At 40.1% G+C, this 25,219-nt stretch overlaps 1 protein-coding gene across 4 annotated transcripts in view; it reads right to left on the reverse strand.

Annotated features, from left to right (window-relative positions):
* Positions 1–25,219, reverse strand: part of hspa12a (heat shock protein 12A) — a 97,838-nt gene that overhangs the window by 28,397 nt on the left and 44,222 nt on the right. For all 4 annotated transcript variants that reach the window (XM_034226180.1, XM_034226179.1, XM_034226182.1 and 1 more), the window contains exon 2: positions 793–869. In XM_034226180.1, coding sequence (XP_034082071.1) covers positions 793–869 — 77 coding nt within the window. The remainder of the gene's footprint in view (positions 1–792; positions 870–25,219) is intronic.

A 25,219-nucleotide genomic window follows, 5' to 3' on the forward strand; every position in this document is an offset into this window, starting at 1 on the left:
ACGCATGGATGACGTCACGACCATCACGTGACTACTGAAAATGGGCAAAATGGCAGCGGCCTGACGGAATATACAGGTTTTGATAAAAAAGAGCTATAAAATCATTATTTACCGGGGAATATCGCTGATTTCTTCAGGGTATGGTTTAAACATAATGTTTCACTAAATACTGAAGTTTTGATTAATTATCTAATGAGTGGAGCATTCCTTTAAGATACTTGAGCGAGTGAGGGGAAACAATGAATAATTGGTGGAACGAGCAGACAGACCAGACACTGTTGTTTTGATGCCATGGAAGGAAAGAAAGTCCTTTTGCCGTATTCACAAAATGCAATATGAGCCTCTAAAGACAGATATTGCATTAACCAAACTGTACCTCAACATACTATATTATCAGAAGAGGAACAGATTCAATGTGATTTAAAACATGTGAGCACATAATGCAAATAGACTGTAATGCAACACTATAACACCCCTGTTGTGCAACATTACTTATATTCAATATATATATATATGTATTTATACCGCTTTATAACTATTATTATTATTAATGGCTGCTATCCCTTAGTAAGACAATGTAACTACTGTAATACATCTTTAAACAACTGTGCAATATGAACTTCCACTTAAAATAATATCACTTTGCTGCTATCGCACTACTTTATACGTGCAACACATACTTTTTTAAATACTGTAACTGGTTGTGTATTTTGTAAATTGTAATTTGTGTATTATACACACAGAAAGCATGAGAAGAACAGAGAATAGACACTGATGTGATTAGAGAGTTACCTGAGTGTGTGAGGGAGACAGGGGGGTGATTCCAGGGTCCCCCATGCTCTTTGCTGGAGACGGATTAGCCATTTCTTCTGTAGAGGAAGAGAGAAAGATATTTATGTTACAATCTCACACTGTGCCTCTTATTCTTGTATGTTTCATCATTTATGTATGACTTAATTGTACTACTTTTACTTAACGAAACAGTAAAAAGATGAGGAGGAGCTCAAAAACAATCTGGAATCTGAAACCAATGGAAAATGATTGTCTTTGAATCAGGATGCTCTTATACTTCAGGCCAGGGCAATATATATATATGTTTAACAACAACTGAAAATAAATGTTCAGCCTGCCCATAAACTAGCTAGTTAGGGTTTGTTAAGTAAAGCCACACAGTTCCCAATGTTATTTAAAAGTTGTGTAATCCTGCAATCCATCCCAATGATCAGACTCTTCCTTTAGAGTTGGCACAATGGTAACTATCCTTTCTGGTGTCTTGGATATCATCAACACAGCCCAGTTAAAAAGTACAATGAACAAATAATTGAATATGAAGAGCATGAGTCGCTTTTGTTCTTCACTCCGGCCTTCTTTTGTTACGTTGGGCCAGCTAGCAGATGTGATGACCATATAACCATACTCTGTATTACCATGGTTACTGAAGGAACTCAACTCAAGCATGTTGTATAATTAGGCTGTATACAAAATGGTGGTATTTGAGTAATAAAGACCTCTGACCTTGGGACCTAACTCAACTGAAAGTCAATTTATCAGCTTGCTCATTTTAGCCTGAATGAAGCCCTGAAGCAGAAGAGATCAGCTACCTGTGAACCTTCCCACTCACAGGGAAGAGGTCAAAGGTCATGGACCAGGAGCAGGTGGACAGCTGGAGAAAGATCCAGAAGGACATTCTGATGCCATTTTAACATGCACAGGGGCTACCTTCTCACCAAATAACAACCACCTTCGTACCACTTCAGAAGGTCTCATGATCAGGACTGAGCAAACATCCACTGACCAACACCATCACCATCTAACGTTATGCTACTGCTGGTGCTATTATCAGGACAGTTTAGTTAACTATCACATATGACAAAGAAAAGAACAAATCATCTTATTTGATCATTTATTTTGATATTAAAAGGACTGAATACATTTACAACAATTGCAGTTGTAGGTCAATGTTTGGTTGATTCACTAATACATAAATGCACTAATCTCTACACACACTTCATATTACCACACAAACACGTAACAAGAGACTTCACATCGTGTGGAGATAAACGAACGCCCTCATTAAGGTGCTGTACTGGTATTGTGAGTTATGGTATATTCATGTACTTGAATATATTGACTAAACACACAGGAACAATTGGCAATATCTTTTTTCTCCACATTTTTCTGTTACTTCAGTAAGTATATCCAACCATTTTTAAATGTTCCTTTGTGCACTGAACATCAGAACTCAACAAATATTAAACATAATCTTACTGTCAAAGTACATATAGCAAAACCTTTGTGGGGAGAAAGCAGAAAGCATGGATAACATTTAACAGACACATTGCTGAGACTTGCCATATGTCTGTAACATCACCTGTGCCTATTTAATACTGAATACATCCTGTAGTTGATTAGCGGGGTTTAGAAATGCCAAGAAAGTAAATCTATGAAAAGAGCTGTGTGCAAAAAGTGCCAAGTTGAATTCAATGTGGGTGCAAAGCCGAACATGTGCTTTGGGGTTTGGGAGACATGAGCTTAGGTTTTGTTCTGTGAGTCTCACTAATAATCATTATGTGTCACTTGCTCATTTGTGTGAAACAATTAATCTGCTATCAGTATCTGAAATCAGCTCAAGACTTTGATTAAATGCTACAAACACACTTTGAATGAATGAAGCAGAGCAGAAATCCTCCTGGTTTGATCCTAATGAGCGCTTCCAATCAGTGGGTGGAGGGTCTCAGAGAGCATCAGCTCTGCCGTCTGATGCACCTGTCTCTAAACACAATGACATTTCAATAAGAGATTGTCTCCCCATTTGCTGCCATCCTTTTCATTAGTTGGACTTAATAGCCTCCACAGAAAGTGTTCTTTGAACACACAGAATAATAATACTCCCTCGACATATTGTAAGTGTCTGGCAGAATTGTCTCACCACAGGACATCAAGTTATCCATCCTTTTTTCCGCCTCGATCACCCTTTTCTCTTGTCCACCCCTACAGAGTGGATGAGTGGTCTGAAGACCCGTAATACACTTTTCCAGGCAATTACGGTGCAGAATTACAGACCACCTGTGGCTAGACTCCATCTAGAAGCCCACTCCCAGAACCACCTTTACAACCTTCCTTTTTATTCCTAACAATTGCCAGAAAAATCAAATCACAATTAGAGAAGTAAAGTGATTGCACGCTTGCAGCAGATAATATCTCAAGTGCTGTATTACACAGGTTCTGCTGCTATTGTGCTAGCTCCGTTTGTTTACCTCCATGCACTAAGACATTTAATCACAGAACAGGTAGATGTGCATTGTGAATGGACACTGTTTGTTTACAATTTTCATTCTTTCGACCCTACTATTAAATAAAATCTAAAAGTATCAAGATATACAGTAGTCACACCAATCAATAGTGAGTACAGTCACCGGTTTACAGCTGTGTGTAGAACCCTGACATTGTTGAAGATCCACACACACCCTGCTTCACTATGTAGTCATTTGCATGAAGTTCTAACCTAGCTTTTTCGTAAGGGTTAACCTGTTAACCGATACTAGAGATGTCCCAATCTGGTCACGTGATCGGGGATCGGAGCCGATCACGTGATTTTCAAAAGATCGGAATCGGGAGAAAAAAAATCGGGATTTTATTTTTATATATAAAATATTTTTATTTTAGTTAATGTTACAAAACTAAAATGACCATGTTCACGTCTTAAAGTCATCCTGAGGCCTTAGTTTTGGTTTAAAATGACACATCATCATGTATGTGTTGCTTCTTTTGGGCTTGTTTTCAGACCTGGTTATTCCTCTCAAATCTGGCAACAGAGTGGGCGCAGTGTCTAATAGTAGCAGCAAGCTAACGAGAGGCTACGTTCAGCTGGTGACTCGGGAGTCGGGACAGAGAAAATGTCAGGAGTTTGGAAGTATTATAAAATTGAAAGTGAAGGCAGTGTAACAGCCAGATGCAATGTTTGCAAGGCGGATACTTTTAAAAGGAAAGAGAAACTGCCAAAAACATAACAGCCAAGATAGCTGAATTCATCGCGTTGGATGACCAGCCGTTATCTGTTACCTTTTTTTTCTCTTAATGCATTGCATAAAGATCGGGAAAAATCGGTATCAGCAGATTGTCAAAATCAAATGATCGGAATCGGATCGAGAACAAAACAAGGTGATCGGGACATCCCTAACCGATACCTTACGCACATGTTTCAAAGAACGTCTCAACATGAGGAGATAACTGTTGTGTTTACTTATCACCACATGTTTGAAACCATTACTGTCGCTGACCATTTCTCTTTCACGGGCTTACTTTTATGTAACTGGTTACATTTGTAGTTATATTTCTTTATCATCACTGTACACAATACACTTTATTTTCTCCTTTTTCTTTTAATTTGTTGTCTTCTTCTATTTTAATGATATATTTTGCATTCTTTTTTTCCTTTCTCTTTATGTGTAAATATTACAGTAATATTTAAAGACCTATTATGAACTTTACTATAGGCTCTATGTCTTTTAAACATTTTGAATAGTATCCTGATGGCAGTGTTCATTATTAACCAATACTGCAGCAGCGATGAAGTCATCCAGGCTCCTGATTGGCTGAACATCATGTTTCACAGTGGAGGGGCATCATTAAAATTAAACAGGAAATGTTGTATTTCTCTAAAAACCAGCTGAACTCAAGTTGACATAGCAACGCTGACTGTGCCGCTGAAAGGATGGTAAGTCTCTATTTCTCTCCTCTCTGCAGGAGCAGTGACTTCCTGTTGGCCTCACATTCCATCTATCCCCAAACAACTGCTCCTCAGAGGCCCGAGCCACGAGAGCGTGTTGGTAAAATGATCAGGCACTTGACAAAAAAAAGTCAATTAGTCTAAGTACAACTGGAAACAGATTCCTTAGAGTTTAAAAGGCCCACATCAATAAAGAAGGTCACTCTCACTGAGGGTCTGCCTGATGAAGAGCAGCTAATCCAAAACATGCTTTTAGCTGCTCTCACGGGAGAGCAGTCACCAGAGCGGCAACTTTACCTGGACCTAACCCTACGCTTATCCCTACCGTTTCTGTTATCACTATTGTATTCACTTCCAGTTCACCTGACCCTTCAACTCCCCTCTGTCTGTCAGCAGGGCGCAGTGTAGAGTGCTGTGTTGTGTTTGTGTACCAGGAGCACATGTGAGGCGTGTTGCCCTGCCCTGATTTCCATTGCACATTACAAATATTGCAGCGAGCATTTGCTGCGTCAAGTTTTGAAGTGAAGCTACACCTGCGTGTGCTTTCTGTGGCTTGATCACTTCGATACAAAAAAGACATTCTACAAGTTTACCTTCATCTGGCTCGAATGCCTTACAGCTTTAAAGTGCAGCGATGCTATAATCCATCAAACTGTATATAGTTTAAATATTGTTAATGTTCAGAAAATTGTAAAGAAAGCTGCAGAGAATCTTTGGAAATCAGAGAAGATAATAGAAGGCTGTTTCAGAGGACAGTGGTGTCTAAGTCTGATGAAACACAGACAGAAACAAAGCGGTTCCCTACAATAGCAGCAGAGGAGCTCATTAAATTCACTGAGAGGCACAAACACAACACACTATCAAAGAGCCACATTCATAAAGGAAGAGTTTGAGAAGAGAATGTGCCGTTTCTTCTTCCCATGTGAGGTCCCATTCATCTGTGCCACGCAAAGAGAGACTCCCCCCACACACTCCTCTCTCCCCGGCCCACTGCATCCACTTGGCCATCAGCCCAGACACACAGTGCAGAGAACCAGTCTGACAACAGCTGCAGCCACCAACACACAGCATGTCACTTCTGAACACACACAGACCTGCACACACACTGTGAGGTAGATGACACGGGCCTTTGAGAATGAATGGAAACACATTTCTAAAATGAAGCTACAATTAGAGCTTTCAGATACTCAGCACCTTATGTTTAAACCTGTTTTGCTAAATGTCATATTGTCGTGCTGGATGAAGCATGTCAAACATGTTATGCTTGAACACATAGTGATGTTACTGTGCTACTTTCAGAGGCTGCCAGACACAGATGTACAGTAATAATGACTATGCTAGAACAAGTTCTCTGGCTCGACAGGTCAAATAATAGCAGTATATAAAACTTTATTTTAACGCAAAGGTTTATCATCTATCATTGGTTGATATCTATGTGTGTTTATATAATTGGTTGTCTTTATATTTGTCAGATCAAACTGTGTTTATTTGTGGGAAACAAAATCAAACCACCAGATTTTTTTTAAATGTTGAAGTTAAATGCATCAATCTGGTGCACTTTGAGAGCAACATTAAGAGATCTATGGATACATCTCCCAACACCCATATGAAACAGAACTGTAAGCAGATTTTCTTTTTCTTTGGTTGGTGATTGGCTAATGGTTACACAAGCCAAATCGTTATGACATCATAAAGTGGCCAAAATCGGATCAGCTCATTTTCAGACAGGTTTTTATATAAATGGATCCTCCTCTCCGCAGAATCAGGCCTCCTCACCATCCTCATCCTCTCGACCTTAGCGCAGCCTTCATCACAATCAGCCATCCTCCTCTCACGTTCCAGCACACAGTCGGCATAACTGGAACTGACCAATTCTTGTTCACCTCATATCTCTCAGACAGACATCAATACTAGCGCTGCTCGATTATGGCAAAAATCATAATCTCGATTATTTGGGTCAATAATTGCGATTATTAAATGCGATTATTCATTGACTTTGAAAACATCCATTTATTGTACTTTAAAACAAATACAAATAATAATTTGAACTTTTTAACTGTTGAATTATACGTTCAGGGTAATCAACTGAAAAACCAATACAAAATTAAATTAAATAAATTATACATTCATATCTACATTTAAATAAATAATATCAAAATAATAAATATCAATAAACAAGATCAACAAACATGTTGCAATGCACTGTCACAACCTGAAAACTCCTTAACATATAGCCAACATTTTGGTAAAACATATTCAACATATTCCACTCAGTTAAACATTAAAGGCTGGCCACCGTCAATAAATGTTGAACTACAATTTAAGACCAAATAAAAATGTGTTGGCCACCATGGAAAATGCTGCTCATGTCATCTCCATAAATAACTGCAAATCCTCCACGACCCCCGTCACTCATGGTGTCCCCCAGGGTTCAGTCCTCGGCCCCCTCCTCTCTATCCTGTGTACATCCTTCCCCTTGGTCATATTATCCGCCTTCATGGCATCCATTTCCACTGCTGGCCAATGACACTCAACCGTACCTCTCATCCAAGTCCATCACACCCACCACCCTCACTGCCTGCCCTAAATAACTTAAATTATGGATGCAAGAAAACTTCCTCCAACATTCTCACTCGGGAAAGCCCTCCCCAGCCACATCACAGTCAACCACAATTTCATCCTTTAAACAAGCCCTCAAAACCCACCTCGCCAGACTTGCTTTTCCCATGGAACTAAGACCCCCCACCTAATAACTCCGCCAATCAGGATTTTGATGTATCTGTTTTTTGGCGACTTAAATGTATTATTATTACTAATATTTTTATTTTGCTAAATGTTACACCAATGTTTAAACCCCCACAAGAAACGTGGGTATAATATTTGAACCCACACCTAATTCTTCCAAATCAAAAAAATCAAATCAATCAATCCATCAGTCTAACATTTCAGCTAGAGATCTAGAATAACTATGCCCTTTTGTTCACGCTTAAATATTTGTAATGTAAGTATTTTCTTCTTAGCCAAGAAGCCCTATCCCGCCTGCCACTCGTGTAAAACGCTGCAGCCAGGTGCATTACTAAACCCATTGTAGATCCAACATCACACTGATACTTGCCTCCCTTCATTGGTTCCCGATAAAGTAAAAAATACATTCACTTTGGCATTCTGGAACTGTCAGCCCTCTGTTAGTTGTTTCATTCTGTAAACCATACTGCTTCAAAAACAAGAAAATATGGTCTAATTTAAGCTGAAACTGAAGAGGATCTGTATTTTATGAAATCGACTCTACATTGTAAGACTATCATTCCATATTCTTAGGCTTAAGCAAACATGTGACAGATATAACACAGCCTGTCGAAAGCACATCTCCTGGTACTATGAATAATTGACTATCAAATTGATTAATCACACTAACAATCATACGTAAAGTGTAACTACTGATTGTCATTGCCATGCTAAATTTGATTTATACAATTATTTTTAAATGATCCAGCTCACTCAGACGGTCCAGTGAACTTTGAATGATGAAACATCTGCACTGCAGGGCAGGCAAGCATCTCTGCACTGCTCCAGTCACAGACAAACAGCAAGGCAGCAGAGTATTAGTGTCCTAACCACACTTTAAAAATATGCTATCATGTATGGATTTGCTCTTTGAAATGCTGTTAGTCCAGCCCATCTTGGCAGTTACTACAAGAAAATCCAAGAGGGAATAAAGCCTGCAGCTCAGATGGACTGAAACACCTGTAAATCCTCTCCATATATCTACCCATCTTCTACCACTTATACAGCTCTGGGACACAGTGGCAGAAGCTAATTAAAGCAGCTTAGATGTCCTTTTCCACATGTCCTCCAACTCCTCCAGGGGAATCCAGAAAAGCCTCCAGGCAGGGCTGGGACATTAGTTCCAAGTGTATTCCTCACAAAATGTTAATTATAATGTAATACAGGATGCAGTTGTTTTTTGGTTGGACAGTATATATATTTTTTACTTATTCTATGAAAAAATAAATACATTTAGCTCAATTTATTTTTCATGGGGTTTAGAGCAGAGCGACCCAAATGCAGACAGACAGCGGTTCAAACGAAAAAATACCTTTATTCAGTTAGCCAGGCGAAACAGAACAAACAAAACTATATTTGCCACTTCAAGATAAGACACAGAAGGATCTGACAACCACCAAGAGAAAACCAGAACTTGAATAAATATACTAATCCAAAAATAAAAAAATCCTTGGCTAATCACAAGCACAAGACACAGCTGGGGAGGGAAGGAAAAACACCACCAGGTGAACAGAATCCGGTAATCAAAGGGAGGGAAAACACAGACAGGAAGTAACAACAGACATGACGCAGGGGGTGAAGAATTTTCAAAATAAAACAGGAAACTGGTGTGACAGATCGTGACATAACATAGGGACGGATCCCAGACGTCCCACAATAAAGTCAAGAAAGTCCAGGAGGGCAGGTGTAGGGGGTCCGGTGGAGGGGGTCCAAAGGAGGGATTCGGTGTGGCAATGGGGCAGGGCAAGGGTGGAGCATGGGCAGAGGCCAGGGAGGGGAAGCTCAGGGTGGGGGGGAGACAGGGGCTGACTGGACATTATTCTCACTTCTTACCAGAGGTGGGACCAAGTCATTGTTTTGCAAGTCCGAGTCAAGTCTCAAGTCTTTGCGCTCAAGTCCAAGTCAAGTCTCAAGTCAGGATGGGCAAGTTCAAGTCAAGTCCAAGTCCTAAACTTTGACAAAACGAGTCTTCAACAAGTCATTATGTGCTTTTCACCAAATGTAATGACATTGATCAACAGAATAATACTTAATAATCAAACCGCTCTTTATTAGTCACAGTAATAAATGTAATAATCAATTTTCTCTCTGCTGGTAAAGTAACGTGTTTTTTTCTATTTTAAGAGGGATCAGTAAGGTAAGGCTACCGTGACGGTTTGATTCAGAAGGAGTTTAATGTATAACCACCATGGGGTCTAGAGCCTTCAGCCGCTCTGCACCCCGCCTCTGGAACTCCCTCCCACCTGACATCCGCAACACTGACTCTCTCCCCATTTTCAAATCACGCCTCAAAACATATCTCTTCACACTCGCATATCCACCCTGATCATTATCCATCACACATCCTCTGTTTTATTGATTTGATTTGTTGCATTGTCTTGTTTATGTTTCTTATACTGGTGTTAGGTATTGTGTATCTTGTTTTTTATGTGTTTGTACGGCGACCTTGAGAGATTTATTATTATTATTATTAAGATCTGAACTTCTCCCACCTCTGACAATAAATCCTGAGTGGTTACCAAAAGAAAAACCCTGCTCTGAAGGTTATTTTCATTTTACAAATCCTGCACTCAGCTTTGCTTCCTCCAACATAATTGAAAAGCAGCCAGATGCTGCTTCTTTTTTCGGTTTTCGCTCATTTCTGGACTTTTTCCGACGTGCTTGCATTTAAATCCGTCTCCCCGTCGCTCTGTGTAGCTGGCCTGTACCACGAGCGTCTGCCCCCCACCCTTCTTTCACATAATGGTATGATCCTAGTGTGTCCTCGCATATGATTGGCCGCATGGTGGCTCAGAAAAATAAAGTCCCGCCCCTGCCTGCATGGATTCACAGCAAGAGTAGGAGCGGCTGAAGATTCTGCTCCTCCCGACTGGAGTCTGCTCTTCTAGCGGCAGCTCGCGATCGGCGTGTTGGAGACCTCTGAATTAAATTATCAAGTCACCTCAAGTCAGAAGGCTCAAGTCCAAGTCAAGTCCTGAGTCATTGGTGTTCAAGTCCAAGTTGAGTCGCAAGTGTTTTGTGATTGTGTCAAGTCGAATCCAAAGTCATGAAATTGGTGACTCGAGTCTGACTCGAGTCCAAGTCATGTGACTCGAGTCCACACCTCTGCTTCTTACAGTACTTCTTTCAGCCCTCTTTGTTTTGGTCTAATCAACAACTGGAATCTGTGAGCCTTTTCCACAGGGAAACTTACTGTGAGATCTCAGTAAGCTGCTCAATACATGCCAAAAACAAACAGTAACATGTCTTTATATTTCTGGCTGTGGTGATCTAAAGGAGTACAGAAACAACATTTAATCTTTAAAGAGGACATATTCTGCTCATGTTCAGGTTCATAGTTGTATTTTGTGCTTCTACTGTGACAAAGTGCAGGTGTCTGCTGGTTGCAAACTTGTCTCACAGTTGAAATGTCAGAAGTGCTCTATATAAAGCTCAGAATAAACTCAACCTACTATCATAATCCTTTGTATCAGAAAGAAAGATGGAAAGATGGAGGTCCAGACCGATGATGGCTAAGGCCCCTGTGGTCAACTCTGTGAAGTGTCTTTGGGCAAGACACTGAACCCCATATTGCTTTTGGTGTCATAGCCAACAGCGTGTGAGTGTGTGTGAATGGTTATTACTCCTGATGAGCAGGTGGCAACTTTAATGACAGCCTCTTTCACTGTGTAAGAATGTGTGTGTGAATGGTTGAAAAAGTTGTAAAAGCTTTCAGAAAAGAAGAGCTCAGCTGGAATCTCCCACTGGGTTCACTGCTGGACTTGATGGATTCCCTCTGTGGGGAGACTACGGTAGTGTGTTCTATGTTCTTCAACTTGTAACCATTACAATGCTGCTAATGAAAGAGAAAGACACAGGCCTGTCCAAGACCTTTAGAAATGAGGACTGCATAAAATAATGCAAAGCTTCATCGCTGAAGTGGAGCCCAAAGTGATGGATTATCAGTAATCATTTTAAAGTTACACAGAGACATTGGATTAGCCGTTGTCATGCCCTTGAACACAACCTTTGATCACAAAACAGCAAAGGTAAGACATCATTATCATCATGGCTACGTAAAGTGAAGTTGTTTTCTTGCTCTTTCCTGGCTGCTAGTTCAATGAGTTTTGGTCGTACAGTGATGAGACTTATACCAATGGAATCTGTGCTGGAATCTCAGCTTTCATGTGATGTCATTTGTCCAGATGGCATGAAGTAGAAAAAAATCGCTTTTGCCAGTTATGTGCTAAAGTAGCCCTGTTAGCCCGTTTCGCTAAGTGTTGATTTAGACTCTTGGTTTTGGACTTCTGTTCCGTGTAGGTAAAATGGTTAACCCTCTGGAGTCAGTGGACGCGCAGGCGCTGGAAACGCTGGAAGAGTAGCTTTCCAGCGGTATCTCCTGTGAGACTGTAACCAGGGCACAGCAGCCAATATGGCCGCTCAAAGCAGCTTGACTTTACACTGTGTGGGATTGGTGGATTCGTGTGTCCGTCAAGGAAATCTCGGCCGGCAGCCATCATGGTCTGAAATGACCAATGGACATCGAGAAATCACTAAGGACCTACCCACCAAGTAAAAAAAACATAAACCACGTGTCTCCCATCAGTTTACGTCTGTGAGGAGAGAGAGAGAGACAGAGAAAACGGCTAAAAAAAACTTTACAGTTGCCGACTTCGCTAGAGATTTTTTTCGCTAGCAGGAATATGGAGCCTCAGAACCTGAAGTCTTCGACTCTTCTGAAGAAGAACAATACAAAGACAACAACAAGGATCCATTTGGACATGGGTAAGTGTACAGTAATAGTGTACTGGCAATGTGTGGGGAATACCGCGAAAATGAACAATAGGTTTATTGATATATATTTTTTATCGATAGTCATAAACTTTTTCTTGGGACAAAATAGACTCTCCATTAGCAAACGTTTACTCTGTGTTAACGTTATTTTGGTGTGTAAAAGTGAGATTACATGTGTAGAGGATTAAATTAATCATTTATTCATCTCACAACGGAGACATTTACAGTGGCTATGGACATGTTTTTGCCATCGATTATTTTGTCATACTGTTCTGTACAGATGAGGCTGTCATAGATTTATTTATATGTGTGCCTGTGATTATTTTACCGTCCTGTACAGATGAGACTTTGTAAACAGATGTAGCCTATGTACAGTGGGGCAAAACAGTTTATTCAGCCACCAATTGTGCAAGTTCTCCCACTTAAAAAGATGAGAGAGGCCTGTAATTTTCATAGGTACACTTCAACTATGAGAGACAGAATGGGGGGAAAGAATCCAGGAAATCACATTGTAGGATTTTTAATGAATTCATTGGTAAATTCCTCGGTAAAATAAGTATTTGGTCACCTACAAACAAACAAGATTTCTGGTTCTCACAGACCTGTAACTTCTTCTTTAAGAGCCTCCTCTGTCCTCCACTTGTTAACTGTATTAATGGCACCTGTTTGACTCGTTATCAGTATAAAAGACACCTTTTCACAACCGCAAACAGTCACACTCCAAACTCCACTATGGCCAAGACCAAAGAGCTGTCAAAGGACACCAGAAACAACATTGTAGACCTGCACCAGGCTGGGAAGACTGCATCTGCAATAGGTAAGCAGCTTGGTGTGAAGAAATCAACTGTGGGAGCAATTATTAGAAAATGGAAGACATACAAGACCACTGATAATCTCCCTCGATCTGGGGCTCCACGCAAGATCTCACCCCGTGGGGTCAAAATGATCACAAGAACGGTGAGCAAAAATCAGCCCGGGACTCTCGACCGGCCCACTTCGGTACCGCCGGCCCACCGCGGTACCGCAAGTAAATACCGCTAGTAAATTGTCGACGGGGAGGGGGGGGGGGTAGACAATTCACTAGCGGTAGACATTTCAGGGTAAATAATGTCTACCTCCGGGCTGGTGGACTTGTATTGTCACTGGCCCCACCATTGTAACCACTGGCCCGGAGCATTCGTCCAAAAAAGAATTCACTAATAATGAAGAAAATTAACACATTTGTTGCAATAGTAATGTATGCACTAACTACATTACTACTTGTACTACAACATTTTAATTATCAGTTCTTCCTCATTTTCCTCAATTGTTCATATTTGGTTTATTAAAATAATGATATTGTGGTCATTGTTAAAACATGTCTGCTATTATTATTATTTGTATAATGCACTTTCTGCCTTCCTGTCAGGCTATGTAATTGATTTGATTAGAACCTGAACCTTCATTATCCTAAATTGCTGGGACATTTCGCCAATACCTTTTTATATTGTCTACTCTTCACTTACTTGTCAGCATAGGTCGGCATTGAAGTACAGAGCCGACAGAAGACCTTGTTTATATTGGCATCATATTGACAGGTGCAGCCAGTGACGCGTCCTAAAACCAGGAAGTAAGCTGCTGGTTCCCTCGACAAGGGTTTTGGAAAATAGCTGGAAATAAGGTCTGTGGAAAACAAACCTGTTTGATAAATGCACGTTTTGTTCAGCCGGATAATCTCCACATTTCTACCCTACTTTTATATAATTTTCGAATCATAAATCTAATCGATAGATTATAAAAGGGTTTTAGGACGCGTCACTGAAGCCAACTCCATCGATCAAGCTGAAACTTTCTCTCCCTCTTCTTCTCATACTCCCTGTCACTCTCCTTTAACTCCTCCGGTGACTTTCTTTTATTTGAAGATTGTTTTTTGCCCGGCGCTTGGCCGGTTACCGCTGGTATTAAAAACATTTGGCGAATGGTTAGGTGGCGCGATATTCTGTAGTGAAGGAGCGCGCTCCGGCTCACGGGAGCCTGCTCCCGCTGTGCTCCGCAGCAAACAGCTGTTTGCTTTTCACCCAACAACAACGACAACCGACTCACTGAACGCTATGTTGTAGCGTTGATAAACGAAACAAGTTAACTAAATTGCTAGTCAAGATACCAATACTACAGGACAATTTTTTTTTTAAAGCAATATTTTTAGTGGCCCGAGCGGGCAAGTGGAAAGTACGTTATGCTGGCCCGGGGTGTCTAAATAGTGCTTCCGGGCCAGCGGGCCATTTAATGTCGAGCCCTGCCGGTTACCGGCCGGCCCACATCGTCCGACCGGCCCACTTCAGTACCGGCCCATCGGGATTCGTCCCGAACGTCCCGATGGCCAGTCCGCCCCTGTGTCCAGGCCCGTCTGAAGTTTGCTAGAGAGCATTTAGATGATCCAGAAGAGGATTTGGAGAATGTCATATGGTCAGATGAAACCAAAATATAACTTTTTGGTAAAAACTCAACTAGACGTGTTTGGAGGAGAAAGAATGCTGAGTTGCATCCAAAGAACACCATACCTACTGTGAAACATGGAAGTGGAAACATCATGCTTTGGGGCTGTTTTTCTGCAAAGGGACCAGGACGACTGATCCCTGTAAAGGAAAGAATGAATGGGGCCATTTATCGTGAGATTTTGAGTGACAACCTCCTTCCATCAGCAAGGGCATTGAAGATGAAACGTGGCCGGGTCTTTCAGCATGATAATGATCCCAAACACACCAAGGAGTGGCTTCGTAAGAAGCATTTCAAGGTCCTGGAGTGGCCTAGCCAGTCTCCAGATCTCAACCCCATAGAAAATCTTTGGAGGGAGTTGAAAGTCTGTGTTGCCCAGCGACAGCCCCAAAACATCACTGCTCTAGAGGAGATCTGCATGGAGGAATGGGCCAAAATACCAGCAACAGTGTGTGAAAACCTTGTGAAGACTTACAGAAAACGTTTGACCTCTGTCATTGCCAACAAAGGGTATATAATAAAGTATTGAGATGAACTTTTGTTATTGACCAAATTCCTTATTTTCCACCATAATTTGCAAATCAATTCTTTAAAAATCAGACAATGTGATTTTCTGGATTTCTTTTTCTCATTTTGTCTCTCATAGTTGAGGTATACCTAGGATGAAAATTACAGGCCTCTCTCATCTTTTTAAGTGGGAGAACTTGCACAATTGGTGGCTGACTAAATACTTTTTTGCCCCACTGTATATGTGTGTCTGTGATTTTATACTGAATGTAAAGTAACTGGAAATACCTGTGTGTGTGTGAGAGAGAGACTCCTGTCCAACCTCCCAAACTTTCTTTTTATCTGTGCATTGTTATTTGTGCTTGAGCAACATTTTACTTGAACTTTATTTCAATGAAATTAGTTGTAATTATTGTCCTACATTTTTATTTGTTTTACAGAGATGTTTCACAGCTGCCTGGGCCTAGTGGCTCGCGTTCATCCAGCAGCCAGAACATCCATCTGTGCCGGCCCCCAGGTCAAGATCTACCGTGGCTCAAGGGCCTTCACGAGAGCCATCACCACCAAGGACCAGCAGACCAGCATCACTACAGCTGCCTCCACCTCCATCTGCGGCTGCCACCAGGTCAAGATACACCTCAGCACAAAGGCTCAGCCATCACCTTCAACCCAGCCAGCAAGGAGGTCTTGTGGAGGTCTCGTATAGCACTTGTACACCCCACCTACACAGCAGCCCATGCACCATCACCCCCACCTATATACAGCAGCCAGACCCACTGTCTTGGAAGACAGACAAAGACCTTGACACTGTCTTGACATGTATAATGAATAGTTGGTTGAAAGTTCTGATGTTCAATATTGTAAATAGTGAGATTTTCCAGTTTCTTATATTTATAATAAATTGTTGGTTGAAAAAAAAGTTTGAATGCTCAATTTGTATTTGTACACATCATATGAACCTTGGTATGTAATATGAAGTCACTATTCAGTCCTAATGTATCTCAGTCCCTGCTGTGGTGAAAGTAGAGTGATAAACACCTATTTTACTCAAAATTCGAATTAAATATTTTTTATTTTAGACATGAATAACACTTTTATATACAGTGTAATTCAAATATTTAACTGCTTTTGTGATCCTAAGACTTTGGTAACCAAATCTAAAACATCAAAACAATTCGATCACATGAGTACATTTGTGTTTTCACAAGAGTTTTGAAGATTTTCCGAAAATCGGATTGTCAAATGTTAAGCTTTTGAGCTACTTATCTCATCAAACAGTGCTCTAAGGTGAGTAATTTGCATATATAGCAATACCAGAGATTTTCCTGAACATTTTGATATGTAACACATGGGGTGCCATGTTAGAAGAAATACATTTAAAAGGTGATTTAAGAAAACATCTAAAAATCGAGAAAATACCCTTAGACTGCAGAGGGTTAATATCGTCTGTTAGCTGAGTTTCTTCCCGTTAAGTGGGTATGCATCATTAAAAGGCTGTTTCTTGCAAGATGTTGCATCTGCCCCCGGGAGTCTCACAATAATAAGAGCGCTGTTAGGAGAGATGACGAGTGGCATTCACAGTGGCCAATCAGAGTGGTACTCAAACCGTATACGTCTCACGGGATGAGGGTTCCCAACCAACCAGAATTGTTTAAACTAAGAAAGTAGCGTAATTCATATACCGATAGCAGCACCGTTTGTCCACCGACTTAACGGTATACCGATACCGTCCAATCGGCTACCGGTAGTGACTTAGTACCCAGGGTTCTTACACCTTTTCCAAAGTCAAATTCAAGCACTTTTCAAGCATATTCAAGGTGCATTTTCAAGCTTTACAAGCAACTTACAGCTATTGTAAATTACATATTTATATACACATACTTATACTCAAATGATTATTTCCCTACCTCACATTAAATCTGATGTTCTTTATGCTATGAACAACCAAATGTGTGTTTCATAATAGCATTCTACACGAGGATGACAAATTAAAGAAAAGAAAACTAAGTTTAATATTTCAAAATGAGTGATCTGTACGTAGACTGGGCCTCCCATATAACCTGGCTGAGCCAATAGAAAACAATCAGCCAAATAACCTTTCAATACATTATTGATTACTATTTTTGAGGTACTTTTAGGTTGTCAGTAAACATAAGTCAGAGGTAAATAGTATACTTTTACTCTACTACATGTATCTAATACCTTTAGTTACTTCACAGATCTGGATGAATGATGTGAAATATAATCAAGTGTTAAATCAGAATTTAGTTCCACCTGGAGTAAATTTACCAGCTACCCTGCAGTATACAAAGTGATTAAAACTAGCTGCACCTTTACCAGCTTTGAGAACACTTTCATGACCAATCATTATAAAACATATCATATATATTATTCTGAAATGGACCAATCTGCACAATGACTGCACAATGACACTATATTTTGATGATAATACTTTCTACTTTTACTTGAGGAACATTTTTGAATGCAGGACTTTTACTGTAACAGAGTATTCCTACACTCTGGTACTTCTACTTTTAGTGAAGTACAAGATCTGAGTACTTCTACTTTTACTCAAGTACAACATCTGAGTACTTCTACTTTTACTCAAGTACAACATCTGAGTACTTCTACTTTCACTATAAGATCTGAGTACTTCTACTTTTACTCAAGTACAACATCTGAGTACTTATTCCACCTCTGGTAGCGTATTAGCCTGAATTGTAGCCACAAAATCATGCAGAGCTGCATAAAAATAGACTTACAAAGGTAACTAATATTTACAAATTTGTACAATGATTTGTAGGTAATTTTGACTACTCAAGACACCTGACTTATACATATTCAAAGGAAGACTGTGTTCATTCTACAATTACATGATGGGATTAAAGCAAAATGTAGTTTTACTTGTATAATACTAAACAAATATTTTATATAAAAGCCTGTTTCTAAAAGTATCAACCATAGCGACGTGGTAAAATCCTCAGTTTATAATTTAGAACAACATACTAACAAGCAGCAACGTGCAGTCAGGGGAGGCAGAGCCTCACCTGACATACTCCAATGTAATGGAAAAACAACTAAGGAAAAACAAAATAGTAATAATAATAAAATGTCTCCACTGATCTGTGTTGTAAATGTGATTTATGTATGATTCCAATCGCTTTTTATAGTCAAAATCAGCTAATTTGCCGAGCTCCGCTACAACTACGGGTAGCGATGAGGAGTGAGGCAGGGACGAGCTCTGCCTCTCGTAAGCCCACAGTAACTGGCTGGAGCGCGGGCACTAATTTAATGCGGGCACTTATTTTGTGAGCGCGCTCAAGCCAGTTACTGTGGGGTAAGGTGAGGCACAGATGAGATCTGCCTCACATCAGAATGCGTCACCCCACAGAAACTGGCTGGAAAGCGGGCCCTAAGCGCATGCCTGCACCATCTCACTGTATGTCACCAATGTAATGTTTGTAGATCCCTCTATTACATTTATCCTCGCCATCCATAGTCTCTAAATAACTTATTTCACATGATATTTAGGCTCGCTGGTCTCATCATACAACGGCAATGAAAAAAGCACCAGGGGAGGCAGCCATAACCTCTGCCGCACTTAAGGGGGCGCAAGTGAGCCCACAGGTTCTTGTTGCTACTGTTATTCTACGCAGAGACGGTACGTAAACAACAAACTAGACTTTTGAAACTAGAGGAAGATAAGGAGGACTTTTACAAACAGGTAATGGAGATTGTTGTCCAGAAGGATAGCATGGACTTCATCTTCAAGTCAAGGTAAGACCACAATTGTAATGAAAATGGGATCTTACTAAGAAAGAACAATCCAATATTTAGATTTTGGGTATCATTTTGTTGAACGGTCTCTTTAAAATGAATCGAAGCATCAGACTAAAAAAGCTTTTGAAAATAACCGAATATTTCGATTAAGGTCAAAATATAATATTTGTAAATCTGACTCTGACTCTGAAGCCTCACCAGCCTCACCAGCCATGAACCTCACCGCACGTCACTGCTATCAAGCTATGGTCTAATTACACAACCAAGTCTCACGGCATTTCGTGTTATAGTCACGAAATAAATGTAATCTATTGATTCGTGTTTATTTTCATATGTTTTCAAATAAACAAAGTATTGGCTTTCAGAATATTAAACTTGTTTCGGCAAATTCAGATGATAAATACAACTTTGAAGCTTTTAACGGCATAATTACAAGCAGAGAACGGAGTAATTTAACGTCACAGCAAGCATAACAACAGCCGGTGTTTCTTGCGCAAACGCAAAAATACACAAACACACACACACACACACACACTCGCAAGCTTCCCCCAGACCAGTAATACAAACGAAAATGTGTCTTCGAGTCAATGTGACTGATTTCGATAGAGCAAGTCACATTTGGTTTAGGCACGAAACATACTACCAGTAGAAATACATTGCTTTCAAAATCGCTCTGTGTCGAATCAATAGATTATATTTCGTGACTATAACACGAAATGCCGTGAGACTGGGTTGAATTACAACAGTGAGTGCTTTATCCTCTGAACACCACAGGATGGCGACTGTAACGCACATATTAACATAGGTACGCTCCTCTGAAATGATTGTCCCCAGCAATTATTATTATCCCTCATCGAGTTCGCTATTCAGCTTGCTAACGTTAGCTTAAACAAACGTAACATGCAACGTTAGCCTAATCTAAAATGCTCTACTACGGCGTACCTTTCATGTGGCTCGTCAGCGCAGACTCTCCCATCATTATTTTTTGCAAACTGTGCAGGAGGCTACTCGTGGGCTTGACCCTCGTCTTGGCCATGGCTTGCATTTGTCTTCTGCAACCTCCTGACACTGTCATCTATCACTCTCATCAGAATGCCCAGGTCACACGTAACAAAAGCACTTCCCGGTAGGGCTGAACGATATACCGTGTCATGGCGATAACCGCGATATGCGCATGCGCGATATTCACACCGCAGGGACGTGCGGTTTTATTCATTTTTTTTAAATGCTAACGCACTTTAGCACAGAATTCAAAAATAAAGATACCCTTATTACTTATCGAAACTGCACATACAATACATTCGATTAAAGCTGAGACTCCACAGATTATTTAAGTATAGTATCTAAGCGATCCGATCTCGCGACAGGGGAAGCAAACACAGACATCACAACACGTACCTTTTACGGAGCTTTTACGTGAGATTGTCTCACCGTAGCTGTCAATCTGATCAAAAGACGTGTTCAATGGCATTAAAACGAGAAAAAACGCGGCTGAATCGGTTGATCCATAGGTTAATAATGTATCTGTGGCTTTGAAGCAATTGTTTATAATCCATAATTCCATTTTTATGTAAAAATCGGAGCACAAAAGTTAGCTGCTAATGGTAGCCACCAGAGTGTATGCAGCTTCCGGTTTTGGCTACGCGGCACTCTCACTCCTTATTTGGTAATGTGTTTGTGTTAGACTGCTGCATAGCCAAGACCGGAAGCAGCAGCCACTCTGGTGGCTACCATTAGCAGCTAACTTTTGCTCTGCGATTTGTACATACAAATTGAATTATGGATTATAAATGAAATAATTTTTTTATACAGAGACGTTAAAAACCTATGGATTAACCAATTCAGCCGCGTTTTTTCTCGTTTTAATGCCATTGAACACGTCTTTTGATCAGATTGACAGCCACGGTGAGACGATCTCCCTAGAAGCTCCGTAAAAGGTACGTGTGGTGATGTCTGTGTTTGCTTCCCCTGTCGCGAATTCGGATGACTCAGTGATGATACTATATACCTAAATAATCTGTGGAACCTCAGCTTTAATCGGATATCTTGTATGTGCAGCTACGATAAGTAATAAGGGTACTTTTATCTTAAGTTCTGTGCCAAAGTCCGTTAGCATTTTTCGCTCAGGGGTCATTTAGATGCTTCTTATGAGACTTGTGTTTTGTTTTTGTAAAAATTGTTTGTATCGTCAGTTAGCTGAGATTATTCCCGTTAATCTGGTATAACACATTAATAGGTTCTTAAATATTAAGATCCCCTGAGACACAGTGTTGTGAAAAAAAAGTACCCGCCGGGACCTTGGGGCTTAACAGGTTAAAAAAAAACGCAATATATATCGCAGGGGAACAAAAAACCGCAATGTCAGTTTTTTTCAATATCGTGCAGCCCTACTTCCCGGTCACGCGCATAGCGCGGGAATGCCGGAGCGGAGCTGTTTTATGTAAAAGCGAAGCAATTAAGCGCGCTACGACTTCTTTATTTTCTTTTAATCTAAAAAGCGAAGTAAAGCATGTACAATTTCAAGCACTTTATCCCAAATTCAAGCACCATTCCCAAAATTCAAGCACTTTTCAAACCTTGAAAACACCTCGTACAATTTCAAGCATTTTCAAGGATTTCCAGCACCCGTACGAACCCTGAGTACCGGTTCTCGATACCCATCTGTTACGATCTCAGGCACTTAGGATGTTGGACCCAATTGCAGACAGGGAGACAGAGGTAAAGTATTGTAAGATACTTTATTTTTCCATGACTGGCAAAAATGAACAAAAAGGTAACCACCAAAACTCTAGTCGAGATGACAAAAAAACAGAGAACAAAAAATGAAGGCGCTCACGCAGTGAGGAATCAAAAACCTTTCATGAGTACCAGGAGCATAGACCTTACCATGACAATAGACAAGACGAACTGACACTGAACACTGGAAGACAGGGGAATTTAAACACAGGGTAACTAGACACAGGTGGGAACAATCAGAGGGTTTTCTCGAGTCACGAGAACATTCGTCAATTTGATCATAAATATTTGTAGAGTTGTATGTAGAGTTGTATGGTTTATACTGTTGTCGTTGTGCTTGGCTCGTGATAGGCTCGGTTGGGTGTGTGCGCAAGACGTGATTTTGTGGCTTGAGCATCTCGATCATTGCTGTGCAGACTGGCAATGAATGGCGTCATAATCACGTTAGATGTTGTATCCAGTACATTTCTGCTTTACTTTTGCTTACTTTTAGCTTTACTTTTTGCACTGTGGGAAGATGAGACGATCCATCACTATACTTTATATAAAGTTAATGCCCCTAGTGGATCACGAAATAATGCTACAACTCCTGAATACCATCAGTTGTGAAGGGCTTTTGTTAGCTACAAAGCTAGCAACAACAACAACTGCTCAAGCTTAAATGTCCCCTATTATGCTATTTTAGGCATATGTTATGGGTCTCAGATATATACAAATATATAAAAAAACATGTCTATGATGTGTTTTGCTCAAAATACCAAACAGATCACGCATTTTAGACATCCCTCAAATCCCTCTGTTTTAGCCCTTTTAGAGAACTGCTGATTCGGGGTCCTACGAGATGCTGCCATATTATGTTCCAAACCACTTCAAGGATTATTTCTGAAACAGTATGGAGCTCAAAGGCTTTTTCTCTTGCGGGTTTACTACAAGGCAGAGGTGGGAGTAAGTCATACATGTGCAAGTCATGAGCAAGTCTCAAGTCTTAACCTACAAGTCCCAAGTCACTATGGTAAGGCAAGGCAAGGCAAGGCAAGGCAATGTATTTGTATAGCACAATTCATACAGTAATGCAATTCAAAGTGCTTTACAGGATCAAACAGAGAAAACACAATACATTGAGAAGAAATACAAAACACACAAAATAGTTTATTAAAAGAAAGAAAACCATGTTTAACAGTTCAAAAATTAGAACATTTAAATTTGAAAAGCCATATTAAAAAGAAATGTTTTTAGACCTGATTTAAATGATTATAAAGTGCTAGCCATTCTCAGATGTTCTGGGAGTTTGTTCCATCTATTAGGAGCATAGATGCAGAAGGCTGCTTTCCCACGCTTTGATCTCACAAATGGAACAGTGAGCTGGCCTCCGCCTGAAGACCTAAGGGGTCTGCTGGGTTTGTACCACTGAAGGAGGTCCTTGATATATTTGGGTCCTAGCCCGTTTAGTGCTTTATATGTGTGCATTAAAATCTTAAAATCAATTATCTCACTAACTGGAAGCCAATGCAGCGATCTCAGCACTGGAGTGATGTGATCTGTTTTCTTTGTCCGGGTTAAGATTCTGGCAGCAGCATTTTGAATTAGTTGAAGTTTACGGAGTGATTTTTTTGTGAGGCCTGTGAAGATGCTGTTGCAGTAGTCAAGCTTGCTAAAAACAAATGCATGGACAAGTTTTTCAAGGTCTTGCTTGGACATAAGGTATTTAATACGCGAGATATTTTTTAGATGGTAGTAGGCTGATCTGTTGATTGCCCTGATGTGGCTGTTAAAATTGAGGTCAGAGTCTAAAATTATACCTATGTTTCTTGCTTGACTTTTCGGTTCGAGTAATAGTGATTCCAGGTGTGCAGAGACTTTAATTCTTTCTTCTTTGGTTCCAAAAACAATTACTTCGTTTTTTTTTGTGTTGAGCTGTAAGAAATTACGGCACATCCAGTCATGTATTTGTTTTAGACATGTGATCAATAAAGGTAGGACCGTATTCATCTATGGAAAGTGATATGTAGATTTGGGTGTCATCCGCGTAATTATGATAAGAAATGTTGTTATTTCTAATTATTTGAGCCGCATGTACAAATTGAATAGAAGGGGCCCGAGGATCGACCCCTGGGGAACTCCACAAGTCATTTTGGTTCTGTCCGATGTACAGCTACCAATTGAAACAAAATACTCTCGGTTTTCAACATAGGATGTAAACCATTTTAGGACATTCCCAGACAGACCCACCCATTTCTCTAGTCTTTCTATTAAAATGTTGTGATCTACGGTGTCAAACGCCGCACTGAGGTCTAATAGAACTAAAACTGTGGATTTCCCACAATCGGTATTACAATGAATGTCATTTAAAATCTTTAATAAAACCGTCTCTGTGCTATGACGAGACCTAAAACCAGATTGGAAGGTGTCTAAAATGTTATTGGAGGTAAAAAAAACGGTTAAGTTGAAGGTAGACAACCTTTTCAATTATTTTTGCTTTAAAATGGTAAATTTGAAATTGGCCCGTAATTACTGATTGTCAGTGTATCGAGGGTGTTCTTTTTTAGCAGTGGCTTAATAACTGCAGTTTTTAAGCCCTTAGGGAAGTCACCTGAATGGAGCGACATGTTCACAATCTGCAGTACATCTGAGGCAATATAGCAATAGACATTTTTAAAGAAGTTTGTCGGAAGACTATCAAGACTACATGTAGTTGTTTTTAGATGGAATATAACGTCTTCAAGTGTTTTATGGCTGACTGGAACAAACTCTGACATGTTTGCTTCATTAATTATTTATCCTTGCAATGGGAACATAGGAATTGTAACACGGAATTGAGGAATTGATATCTTGCCTGATCTTTAAGATATTTTCTGTGAAGAATAAAGCAAACTCATTACATTTCTGAGTGGAGATTAATTCAGGGGCTATTTCCATTCTGCGGTTAGTTAACCTATCAATAGTGGAAAATAATAAAGGAGAGTTATTAATATTTTTGTTGATAAGATCAGAGAAAAATTATTGTCTAGCTTTCTTCAGTTCAAGACCGTAGGTGAATAGTTTTTCTTTGTAAATATCATGATGTATCTTGAGTTTTGTTTTCCGCCATCTGCGTTCAGCTTTCCGGCATTCTGTTTTTTTAAGTTTCACTGATGGCGAATTTTTCCATGGTGCTTTCTCTTTTCCAAAGATTGTTTTAACTTTCACGGGCGCAATGGCATCAATGATATTCGTCAGTTTTGCGTTAAATGTATCCACCAGATTACTAACAGGGTTTGGTGTGGGAGCCGGCGCGGCTAAAATGGCTTGGATAAATGATGTACAGATATTTTCATTTATATACCTTCTCAAAGTTACATCTGACCTAGTGTGGATCACATCAGTGACAGACATCTCAAAGGAGATACAGTAATGGTCAGAGAGAGCGACATCAGAAACAAACACTTTACAGATATC

Source organism: Gymnodraco acuticeps, unplaced genomic scaffold (genome assembly GCF_902827175.1).
Source record: "Gymnodraco acuticeps unplaced genomic scaffold, fGymAcu1.1, whole genome shotgun sequence".
Classification (NCBI taxonomy): domain Eukaryota; kingdom Metazoa; phylum Chordata; class Actinopteri; order Perciformes; family Bathydraconidae; genus Gymnodraco; species Gymnodraco acuticeps.